At 43.2% G+C, this 12,696-nt stretch overlaps 1 protein-coding gene across 6 annotated transcripts in view; it reads right to left on the bottom strand.

Moving 5' to 3' along the window:
- The window catches only part of TMTC4 (transmembrane O-mannosyltransferase targeting cadherins 4), a 115,180-nt gene that overhangs the window by 32,324 nt on the left and 70,160 nt on the right, over positions 1 to 12,696 (bottom strand). For 5 of the 6 annotated variants that reach the window (XM_063425305.1, XM_063425314.1, XM_063425329.1 and 2 more), the window contains 2 exons: positions 8,527 to 8,634; positions 8,272 to 8,413 (listed from right to left, as the gene is read on the bottom strand). In XM_063425305.1, the coding sequence (XP_063281375.1) occupies positions 8,272 to 8,413; positions 8,527 to 8,634 (250 nt within the window). Of the gene's footprint in view, positions 1 to 8,030; positions 8,120 to 8,271; positions 8,414 to 8,526; positions 8,635 to 12,696 lie in introns of those variants that run through there. The other variant, XM_063425341.1, reaches the window with a different exon arrangement.

Raw genomic sequence — 12,696 nt, 5'->3', positions numbered from 1 at the left:
CATTTGTAAGTTGTATATCCCATTTTCTCAGAAGTTGTATGCCATCATCTGGACTGAGTACCGTGGTGGCTTGCCCATTGCGAGTGACTATCAGCTTGGTGGGGAAACCCCATCTATATTGGATTTGATGTTGTCTCAGGGCGGTTGTCACTGGGGTAAAGAGTTGCCGTGTGGCTAGCGTTGCTGGAGATAAGTCAGCGAGTATTTGGACATCTTTGTAAGCTTCAGCTAGAGATTTAGCTGTTCTATTAGCCCTGAGTATCTCCTCCTTGATGTGGTGGTAGTGTGCGCGGAGTAGCACGTCTCTGGGAGCAGATTTTGGAGCTGCCCTCGCTATGGCCACCCTGTGGGTCAAGGAGGAGCATCTGGACAGGCAAGTCAGGTCAAAGACTTTGAAACAGGCCTGTAGCGAATGCCTGTAGGTCCCCCATCGCCACGGATTCCGGTATTCCTCGTAGCCTCAGGTTGTTGCGGCGGGACCGGTCTTCAAGGTCTGCTAGTTTGGTATCGTGGGAGGATAGGTGTGCCTCTAGCTGTTTTCTGGTTAACATTGTGTTGTGTCCGTTGCATGGGTTTACATTTTATTTTCTAGGTGTTCTGTCCTGTCCCAATGGCTTGGATTTCTTTTTTCAGGTCAGATATGGATGTGTGGAAATGGGCCATGAGCTTGTGAGATTGGGCATCCAGCATTTTTTTGCAGGATAGATTGTGTGAACCCTGACTCTCCCCAGAGTTATGGTCGCCATCTTGGAGGCCTACCTGACCGGCCGCCAGCTTCTGCTGGGTCTTTGTGGCAAAAAAAGACGAGCCGTTGCCTTTCCCCTTTCCCTTGTGGTGCGACGTCGCTTTCCTCCAGTGAGTACCCGGTTGTGCGTGGTCGAGTTGGGTTTGCTATTGCATCCGCCGAGCATGGAGCCCTGGTCTCACGCGGCCATCTTGGTCGGCGTTCGGCTCCGCCCCTCATGGTAGGTGTATTTTAACAGTGAGAGATAGAATAACACAAAAATCCAGAAAAATGCATGTTAAAAAAATGTATATATGGACTTACCGTATTTTTCGCTCCATAAGACGCACTTTTTTCCCCCTCAAAAGTGAGGGGAAATGTCTGTGCGTCTTATGGAGCGAATATGAAGCTTTACTTACCTGTCTTGCAGCGTTGGCCGGCAGCACAGGGCGCACCGCGGTAGTGGAACTTGAATTTCATGTTCCGGTTTCCAGCGGGACTGAAAGGAAGTGTGCCCAAGCTGAGTGCGCACTTCCTTTCAGTCCCGCCGGAAACCGGAACATGAAATTCAAGTTCCACTACCGCGGTGCGCCCTGTGCTGCCGGCCAACGCTGCAAGACAGGTAAGTAATTATGGGACAAGGGGAGGGGGACAGTAAGGGGGGGGGGGAATGAAGTCTATGGGGGTGGGAATGAAGTCTATGGGGGGGGGAATGAAGTCTATGGGGGGGGGAATGAAGTCTATGGGGGGGGAATGAAGTCTATGGGGAGGGGGTGGATGAAGTCTATGGGGAGGGGGTGGATGAAGTCTATGGGGAGGGGGTGGATGAAGTCTATGGGGAGGGGGTGGATGAAGTCTATGGGGAGGGGGTGGATGAAGTCTATGGGGAGGGGGTGGATGAAGTCTATGGGGAGGGGGTGGATGAAGTCTATGGGGAGGGGGTGGATGAAGTCTATGGGGAGGGGGTGGATGAAGACAATGGGGAGGGGGTGGATGAAGACTATGGGGAGGGGGTGGATGAAGACTATGGGGAGGGGGTGGATGAAGACTATGGGGAGGGGGTGGATGAAGACTATGGGGAGGGGGTGGATGAAGACTATGGGGAGGGGGTGGATGAAGACTATGGGGAGGGGGTGGATGAAGACTATGGGGAGGGGGTGGATGAAGACTATGGGGAGGGGGTGGATGAAGACTATGGGGAGGGGGTGGATGAAGACTATGGGGAGGGGGTGGATGAAGACTATGGGGAGGGGGTGGATGAAGTCTATGGGGAGGGGGTGGATGAAGTCTATGGGGAGGGGGTGGATGAAGTCTATGGGGAGGGGGTGGATGAAGTCTATGGGGAGGGGGTGGATGAAGTCTATGGGGAGGGGGTGGATGAAGTCTATGGGGAGGGGGTGGATGAAGTCTATGGGGAGGGGATGGATGAAGTCTATGGGGAGGGGGTGGATGAAGTCTATGGGGAGGGGGTGGGTGAAGACTATGGGAGGGGGGGGGGACACTATGGGACAGGGGAGAAAAAAAATATTCTGTACAAACTGTCCCATAGTAAGAAACACTATGGGACAGTTTGTTCAGAATATTTTTTTTCTGGGTTTCTTCCTCTAAAAACTAGGTGCGTCTTATGGTGAGGTGCGTCTTATGGAGCGAAAAATACGGTACATGTCAACGAGTGAAAGAAGTATTTGATCCCCTATCAGCCAGCAAGATTTCTGGCTCCCTGATGTCTTTTATACAGGTAACGAGCTGAGATTAGGAGCAGTCTCTTAAAGGGTTACCTGTATAAAAGACACCTGTCCACAGAGGCAATCAGATTCCAAACTCTCCACCATGGCCAAGAGCTGTCCAGATGTCAGGTACAAGATTGTAGACCTACACAAGGTTGGAATGGGCTACACCACCATTCCAATCAGCTTGGTGAGAAGGTGTGATTATTCGCAAATGGAAGAAACACAAAATAACGGTCAGTCTCCCTCGGTCTGGTGCTCCATGGAAGAGCTCACCTCGTGGAGTTTCAATGATCATGAGAACGGTGAGGAATCAGCCCAGAACTACATGGGAGGATCTTGTTAATGATCTCGAGGCAGCTGGGACCAGAGTCACCAAGAAACCAATTGGTAACACACTACGCCATGAAGGACTGAAATCCTGCATCGCCTGCAAGGTACCCCTGCTCACGAAAGCACATGTACAGGCCCGTCTAAATCCCATAGAAAATCTGTGGAGGGAGCTGAAGGTTCGAGTTGCCAAATGTTAGCCTCGAAACCATAATAACTTGGAGAGGATCTATAGAGAGAAGTGGGGAAAAAATCCCTCCTGAGATGTGTGCAAACCTGGTGGGCAACTACAAGAAACGTCAGACCTCTGATTGCCAACAAGGGTTTTGCCACCAAGTACTAAGTTGAAGGGGTCAAATATTTATTTCACTCATTGACATGCAAATCAATTTATAACTTTTTTGACCTGCTTTTTCTGGATGTGTTTTTTATTCTGTCTCTCACTGTTAAAATATAACTACCATTAACATTATAGACTGATCATTTCTTTGTCAGTGGGCAAACATTCAAAATCAGCAGGGGATCAAGTACTTTTTCCCCTCACTGTAGTTCGGTGGGTGTGGGTTCTTCCAGCTATATCCGGGTTGTTGGTTATTGAGGTCAAAGGTGAGGGGCTAATCATAAGTTGTAGTCTCATTTGAAGCGAGCACCACGAACTACAGAGGACAATTTCAGCAGTGTGAATATTACCATAGGCATGAAGCTAAAACATGCCCAGGCCTCGACTGACCATCGGGCATACGGCCAATGGGCCGCGATGGCAAAGGACCAAGGTACAGAGGGGAGCTCAGAGGATCTCCCCTGCCAGCCAGTGCACTATCCAAGCACCTGCCCTGCAGTGTGCCAAGACCAGCCTGTGGGAAGATCTCTCTCACCGACCCAAAGGCACTGAAATCTTGAGAGGGGAGAGGAGGAGCTGGTGTTTCAAGCCTGCAACTCTCCCGGGTCTTGTGGGTTCCTCTTGTGAGGTCAGAGCATTTCCACAGTTACCATTGCAACACTCAAAGGCCGAATCTTGCAGCGTGAACTCTAGACACAGGAGCTGTAGGTTAGAGTTCACAGACCACCAGGGTTGTAAAGTCCCCCCTTCCTGAACCAAAAGGTAAGAATGCAGGGAAATATAAAAAAAAATATTTTTTTAATTGCTTTGCTCCCATCTGCCCTCCACAAACAAACACACACACACACACACACACACTACCTCCCAACACATTCACAAACTGCACTCTTACACTCTAGATCCCCTACAGACACTACATCCCTTGTACACACTCTCTGGAGATACTCTGCACACTAGATCCCCTATACAGATTCTGGATCATCTACACACACTAGACCCCTTATACAGATTCAGGATCATCTTCACACACTAGATGCACACAATAGATCCATTGTAAGCAAACACACACATACTCTACAGGCCCTACACACACTACATCAACTATAGGCATATACAGTACAGCAAAAAACAAAGAAAAGAAAAAGAGTTACATGTGCACTATTCCAAATCCCTGTGCATATCTAAATATATGAAGGTTATTTAGTAACTCCAATGGCCATTAGATGGATGCCCACCTGCCACATCAAGGCAAACCTCTAAGGTGGGTCCTACACTAACTATTCACCTTGCTTCCTTGAGTTTCAGGCATAAAGAATCTCTAATGAGAGAGAGAGGGGTATTTTTCTACACCCCTACATACTTCTTAATCCTTAACAGGGAACGCACGGGGTGGGTGGCAGCATTGTAACAGGGCTGTGTGCCAGCTTGTGTAAAAAAAACAAAAACAAAAAAAAACTGTCAGCATCATTCAAGGTTGTAATTTTAAAAGATTTTGCATAGCACAGAAAAAAAATCTGGTTCACTAAAATAGTGAATGCTCATCTATTGCATTCTTTTAAAAAAAAAATCTGTGCTTTTTGCTACCTGATCTAAATCGTATTTTGGAGTAACAACGTGATAAAAGTTACATATTTTAATGCTGGATTTTAGAACTCTTTCACCATGTCAAGTTAACTAAACCGTAACAAAAACAAACTCAGCCTTATTTAATAACCAAGTACTTTGACCTGTGGAAGAGATAGAAAAACTGACTTGGCACATTTTCTGTAACTAATGGTCTTTAATGGGATTACATTATACAAATTGTATAGTAGACACTGACCTTTAGTTGGCAAGAATATCAATGTTCAGCTTTGCCTATGCATAAATGAACAAAGTACCGGAATGCCTTAATTGGACAAATTAATCCTTTTCAACCTAAATTTCCCCTTCCTACTGTAACACCTTTGTTTGACTTCATTAAACGTTTGAATGATAAATTACTGAGAACAATGTGAAGTAGATTTGATTACTTCAAAGGCGAGGTTTTCAATTCACTGGCAGAGCTCCATTCTGCAGAGATTAATATTAAGGTGCAATAGCACATGAAACAGGTTTTAGGTTTCTCATCACCATGGCAACTCACATGGATGGTGCTAGATGCTTAGAAAGAAAATATTTTGTTACAGCGTGTGAACAATGCTGTACAGATATCATAATAAATCTAATTATGATGGCAAGACTGCAAATGTTTCTAGTACTTCTATATGTGAGGATTTCTAACCAAAGATCCAGCCTCTGAACTCTATTGCTATTATACTATTTATCAAACATACAGGTTACTAAACTATTATTATTATATCCCACTGACTATAGAACAGTGGTTCCCAAACCAGTCCACAGACCTCATGGCCAACCAACAGTCCAGGTTTTGTCAGTGTCTCCATTGGAATAAAAAAAGGGAAATGCATAAATCATGGACTGTTGGTGGATCATGAGGACTGGTTTGGGAACCGGTGCTATAGAAGCATCAAACCAAGGACAAAAGGAGGAGCGTGGACGGAGTCTGACCCAGCGCCGAGGCACTGGATTCAGGTAAGTATCTGAAGGGTTAAAACCCCTTCAGCGACGAGGCATGAGGGGCAAGAGGGAGGGGGGCACTCCAGGATTCTCTAGTGCCAGGAAAACGGGTTTAATTTACACGGCTTTGATTTACACAGACAGATACATACATAAAAACACAAGGGCAACTCTTCATTTTATAAATGCAAATCTGGACGGTTATCATTATAAAAGTAAAGAGTGCATTAATGTTAAAACCATAATGAGACCTAACTCTGGTCAATGCCTTTATCAAAAACTGTGGAGGCACATCTGTCCTGGACTCTCTTGATGTGCACACTGTCTATACACTTTTTCTAGTATCAGAAATTCCCCAAAAAAACTATTTGAAGTTTTCAGTTCCACACCGACAGTGAGCCAGCATGTGTTTTTTGGTCTAGTTGTCACATTGGACTTCATATGGCACTTTGTCAACGCTACACAATAACACACCCCTGTATTCAAGCACCAACACTTCACAGAAATATACCACTGCATTCAAAGAGCAACAGTACATGCAACTCACAACTACATTCAAATGCCACCACTACACAGAAATGCACCTTTTTATCAGTTGTAAGAGAGTAAAATATTACATTTTTCTTAAGTGAAGATGTTCTTTATTTTTTTGTATGTGTGTGTACATATACATTTTATGCATTTGGCCCTCCATAACTATTTTGTCCTCCAGAGCAAATGATTTTGACACCCCTGGTTTAGCGGATGATGAGAAATGTGAGGACTACTGCTGTAGTAAAAGTTGGATTAAAGTTATAATACAATTGGGCAGACCCCACCCGTTGTAAAACTACAACTTTAACGCCTGTACTGTACACTGATTGGTCATTTTAAAAGCTATGCACCACAAGCCATATTTTATTTCTAAATAATAAGATAAATTTAAGAAAACTGTTGGGGTGCACAACACAAAATGGTCAGACTGACATCTGTCTATATGTCTGTTCAAGAAAGTCCAAAGTCTTTGTCCAAGGAAACAGACTCCTACAAAGATACGCTAAGATAGTTTGTGTTAGGAGAAAAGTCCCTTGATTTTGGCCACTATAGCCAGACCTGAGAAAAATGGAATATATAATATATATGGTTATTCAGTCAAAGGCAATGCTGCATTTTTGCACGTCCTGATGAGAGTCTCTCGCTCTCTCATACCTTGTTTAGTCAACAATGAGTGCTTGTAATTTATGATAGGATTAATAAAAACTGCAGATTACTCCTCCCATGATTCTTACACTCTAGCAAAGCGTTTCCCAATAAGTGTTCCGCGGAACTCTAGAACACAATTGGGGTTCCGCCAAAAATAAAATGGCCGTGGGCGGCGAGGGAGCAGTGATCTCCCTGCTCAGCACCGTTGCGCACACAGCAATGATGCTGGAGCCGGAATATGATGTCACTCTGGCTCCAGCATCACTAAGAGGCGCACGAGGGAGCTGAAAGATCACTGCTCCCTCGCCACCCGCACGCTCTGCCCAGCAGCCCCACTGGACCAATGGGACAGAGATTCCATGCCAGCACTCCCAAAGGTAGGGGGGCTGGGTGGAGTAAAATAAAAAAAATAAAAAAATGTATGTGTTTCTGTTAGGGAGTTTGTATGTGTTTGTGTGTCTGTAAAAGAGTATGTGTGTGTCAGTGATAGTGTATGTGTGTCTGTCAAAGAGTATATGTGTCTGAGTGTCAAGGTTTGTGTATGTGTAACTGTGTGTATCTAAGTGTGTATGTCAGTATGTGTGTGTGTATGTACCAGTGTGTTTCTATGTGCCTGTGTGTGTGTGTGTCATACACACCTTGACACACACTGGCACATACAAACACAGATACACACTGTATGCCAAGGTGTGTGTATCCGTCAGTCAGATTCATATACACTGGCACATACAAACAGATACACACCTTGACACACAGATTACATACACACACACAGATACACACTGTGTATCAAGGTGTGTATCTGTGTACCACAATGTGCCAGTGTGTGTGTGTGTGTGTGTGTGTGTCAGATACAAACACACAGATACACACACCGGCACATAAAAAAAAAAATCTGCGCTATTTTATATATATATATATTTTTTTTTTAATCCCGGGGGGGGGGAATTAATTGGGAGCCCCTGCTCTACCACATAATGCTTGTCATGTGTGTACTGCAAGTTTTAATTCCCTAAACAAAATAAAAATAAATTAATAAACCATCCTTACTATTTCAACAGTCCAATGACATTTCTAGCCAAAAGTAACAGCATCTATTGCGCTCATGTCACTTATCCTTTAACTTCAATCAGAAGACTAGTTCTGTACCTTGTAAATTTGGCACGATTTTTGCATATCATGTATTTCAGCTAGCGTGTGGTAAAATACAGTAGCACGCTGCCATAAGAATGTTGTTTATTCAATCCCATTTTCTTCCTGTAGATATAATACTTAAAATATATAATCTAAGGAATATCACATTTATTTCTTATTTGAAGTCAACAATTGTTCCGCCACATTATCTCCATTTTAAAACCACTCAACACATACAAATATAGCAAAAGGCAGTTCGCTAAATGCACACTTACCAGACGACCAAGGTTGTAGTAACAGTCAGGATATTTTTTCCGGTATTTGATGGCAGTTAAATAGCTTTTTTCAGCTTCTTCAAACTGTTTCAGGCTGTTTTGCACAATACCTAAATTCATCCATGCAGCAGAAAAATCAGGCCTAAACACAATTGACAACAAACAAAAGATAAGAATTCCTAATGTCTCACACACTACCTTGCCTCATTTGAGTAATTTACCACAATCATCTTTTAACTTCCTTTAACCACTTACTGTATTGAGACGGCTTGTGACAGCAGCTGCTCAGCTTCCTGTAGCTCATTTCTCTCTTTCAGGATATTTCCAAGGTTGTTCATTGCATGTACATATTTAGGATTTAATCTGTATAATAAAGAAGATAGGCATTGATGTTTAGATATGCATGGAGGTCTTATTTTTAAACTGCTTACCTCTAGGACATGTATTTTATGTGGTGTGGTACAGTTCTAAAGAAAAGTATTTATTACATTTCAGCAGAAATTCTAAATGAGGAGAAAATTGGACCAATGAAGTAGGGAGCAATTTTAGGTTATTTGAGTCAAAGTTGGTAACAAAAAAATAAATAGAAATGTACTGTATATGCTGGCATGTCGACCACCAGAATTTAGAGGTGTTATATAGGTTTAGGTCTATAACTACCAGATAATTCGACCCCCAAAATAACGCACAACTTTTGGCACCTATGATTTGGCCTTTGTTTAGGCAACAGAAGTCCAATAGTCCAGTTTCATATAAAAAAGATAAATGTTGTTTTACATAATTTATACTGTTAATTATTTTACACTACGATTAACAAGATTGTCAGAGTTTGAACATAAACAAACAAAACATTACAGTGTAGTTTATGTTTTTGCTGATAGATGGCACACAGCTATTCAGCCAGTTAGCCATGTGAACTTATGAATCATACGATAGTGCAAGTGGTAATGTCACCTGCTAGTTCTCCCACAAACTTTTTGCAGAGAGTATATAATCACGCCTGAGCGTCTTCAGCTTGATACCGGAGAAACTGACGGAAGCCAAGCACAGAGAGATGGACACAGGTTTCTTCAGGAAGGAAGAGATTCTTTATTGGATCACCGATCGGGACTCAGAGGGACTAGCGTCACCAAAATACAGCAAAGTCTGAGTACTGAATACATAGAGTACATTCCTTATATAGCACTGTAGCTCCTCCCACAATTAACTACACCCACACATACCCTTAACCTATTTAATAAATAGAGTCTAAACTCATCCATCCGGTCTAACCACGTGGCTCATCTGATACAAAGGAGAGGGACGCGTAATTCCAGTTCTTACATTCCTGCACCTGGTCAGTACAGTGATAACAGTATCTTAGCTACGTGTTATTAACTAACTGATACTACAAACACATATACATACATATGCCTTGTGGCAATCTTAGCCTGCTAAACTTGTATTTTACTGGAATTACATCACATTCCCCCCTTTGATGCCTCTGATATTTCACAATTACTTGAGGCATCACTTAACCTTGGTTTGCATATACCTCAGGTTACCATGAACCAGACCAGACTTATCTTATGATGTGAATCTTCAACATTCATCTTCTTGCATTGGTTCTCCCTGATCTAGAGCCTTATACTTATATATCGCCATTATCTGTGCAGCAGCCTTCCTCTCTGCTATACTTCCTATCAGGCTTTGCACAGACCTAACTACTAAGGGTATAAGACACGGTAGGAGTAGACACAACAGTAAAATCAGTAGGACTCCACCTACCACTGCCTTAAGCCCTCCAAACCACTCATACCAGCTACCAAACCAACTACTTGGATTGTACCCTTTCCATACCTGAGTAGGCACATGCACTAGTTTAACCATATGGCTAGTAAGCTCAGCTATTGCTTGCCCTTCGTCATCTATTTGAAGACAGCAATTGCTCAGGTTAAACTTCCCACATACACCTCCCTCTACTGCCAAAAGGTAATCCAAGGCTAATCTATTTTGGTACACTGCTGTCCTCATCCTGGTATTATGCTTCGCTAGAAGATTGAGTGCTTGTGAGGTCTCATTAGTAATAATCTCAACCACCGCCTGTAATCTTATAATACGGTTGAGCATATAAATTGGGGTTCTATAACCAAAGGTACCATCTTCTGCCCACGTGGCTGGCCCATAATAATCTATGATACGCTGGGGAGGCCATTCATTATCTTCCCAGGTGCCTATCTCTAAGGGTCCCCTTTTCTTCCTATGATTCACATCATACACTTTAACACCTAAAGTCTCACCTGTTTCAATCGGTAACAAGAAGAAGGATGGTTTGAGCATACCCAACACACATGCCCCTTCCCAGTCCTGTGGCAACTCCGAATAGGCTTTCTTACCACAGATCCAGTACAAATTTGCTGGGGCTCTCCAAGTAGATGTGATGGATAGATCAAACCACACATCCTTTAAATTGGCATATCTAGCAAACGGGTTAGATGGTTCTGAGACATTTGAAGCCGACCACCAAGTTGTATTTTTAGTATCATCATCATAAGCTTTTTGCCCTAGACAAGTTAATTCTCCTACAGAAGTATTATACATTATTCCTTTCCTTGCTATGCAAACATAACCTATGATGGAGGTCTTTAATCTCCACTCAGATTTACCTCTAACACTCAAATGATAATCGGCTTGTGTAGATATTAGTTGGTCAACTGCCTCAGAACCGGACATTACCTCCTTTGCTTCCCAAGGCCATTGGTCTCCCATGTTAGTACCTCCACACACATAGCAGTTGGTAACATTAAGACTACCGGCAATACTTTCAGCTAGGTCAATGAACAGGTTTTTAGCGTTATGGGGGATCTTATTATCTATACTCATCTCTTCATAAAAGGAATGGTATACTTGATGAGTCTGGGAGGATACCGTATCAGTCTCTATTCCTATAAACAATAATGTCCCAGGATCTAAACCCGTCCCGTATATCTGAAACCCAAATAAATTTCCATACTTTATCTAGGAACTTGTCGGGGTTATTAATAAGTATATGGACTGGGTTGCATTCCATAGACTTACAATAAGGGCTAGTCGGCAACTTAGTCACTATCATGTCTTTATCTACTGTCTGTCCCCAAGTCGCCCACCCCACACAAGACCAATATGGACAAAAGTTATAGTCTTTATTTGGGCATCTAGGACTCACATATTTATTTTTACTACTGGGACAAATATATTTATCATTAGACCCATACGTCCTCTCCCATCTAAGATCCCCACATACATTCCACGGTTTTCTACCACTTGATATCGCCTTACATGCATCAAATAGCAGAACACCCGAAGAATGTACGGATTCTAACACCGTTTTATTAATTAGGGTCCCCTGAGGATCTCCATTCCTGAGAGTCAACCAAATTGTACGAGGCTGATACTCCGGACTGAAGCACTTAGGTTCTCCTACTCTTAAATGGCACACACTATAGTCTATATTTAGGTATCTACATCTTGATACCTCTCCTTTACATTCGTATTGTGAATGCCAAATTAGGGTTTGGGAAATATGGTTACCTGTTCTCGTAGTCTTAATGCATACCTCACAGCTAGGAGTGTCGGTACCTCTACCTTCCTGAATATAAAAACACATATAAATAAACACAATCAAAAGCACATCTTTCGCCGTCATCCTCAGTCTTCGTCCGTGCGATGGAACCTCAGCTTCCAGGATGTGAGGGCTGCAGGGAATGGAGTTCTGCTCGTCTTCACAGGTGTCCCTTCGAGACTTTCCTGGCTTATACACTATGTGTTGGTAAGCGGACAGGCTTTATTATGGCCTTCTCACTCACACCTGTAACAATAAAATTTGTAATCCACAATAATTCCTCGTTACTCCGACTGAGTAGTGCGTTTCAACCGGATCTTGCAGGGATTCTCTGGATCTGCTGTAATTTGCCAAGAATCGACTGCTGCTGGTTTAACCCTGGAGTGATGTATCCACGGAGTTACTTCGGCTACTTTTATCGCTGTAGGGGTAGACAAAAGAACAACATAAGGACCTCTCCACTTGGGCCCTAACGGTACATTATTCCACTCTTTAATCCACACTTGGTCTCCTGGATGATAACTATGAACAGGGGGATAAATATTCACAGGTAATCTATCTTGTACCCATTTCTGTACCTCCTCCATAGTCTTACCCAACTCTACAACCTGCTGCCGGGTAATTCCTTCTCCCAACTGACTCAAGTCCCCCCTTAAGTTACCAAGTACGGGAGGTGGTCGCCCATACATGATTTCAAAAGGAGAGAGGCCCATCCTTCTGGTAGGGGTACTGCGGATTCGCAATAAAGCTATGGGTAAGAGAACGTTCCACTTAAGTTGGGTTTCCTGACACATTTTAGCCAACTGGTTCTTTATAGTTCTATTCATTCTCTCTACCTTACCAGA

The sequence above is a fragment of the Pelobates fuscus genome, chromosome 1 (assembly GCF_036172605.1).
Source record: "Pelobates fuscus isolate aPelFus1 chromosome 1, aPelFus1.pri, whole genome shotgun sequence".
NCBI classification, from domain to species: domain Eukaryota; kingdom Metazoa; phylum Chordata; class Amphibia; order Anura; family Pelobatidae; genus Pelobates; species Pelobates fuscus.
Note: the sequence above shows the minus strand (reverse complement) of the source record. Positions and strands in the feature narration are given on the sequence as shown.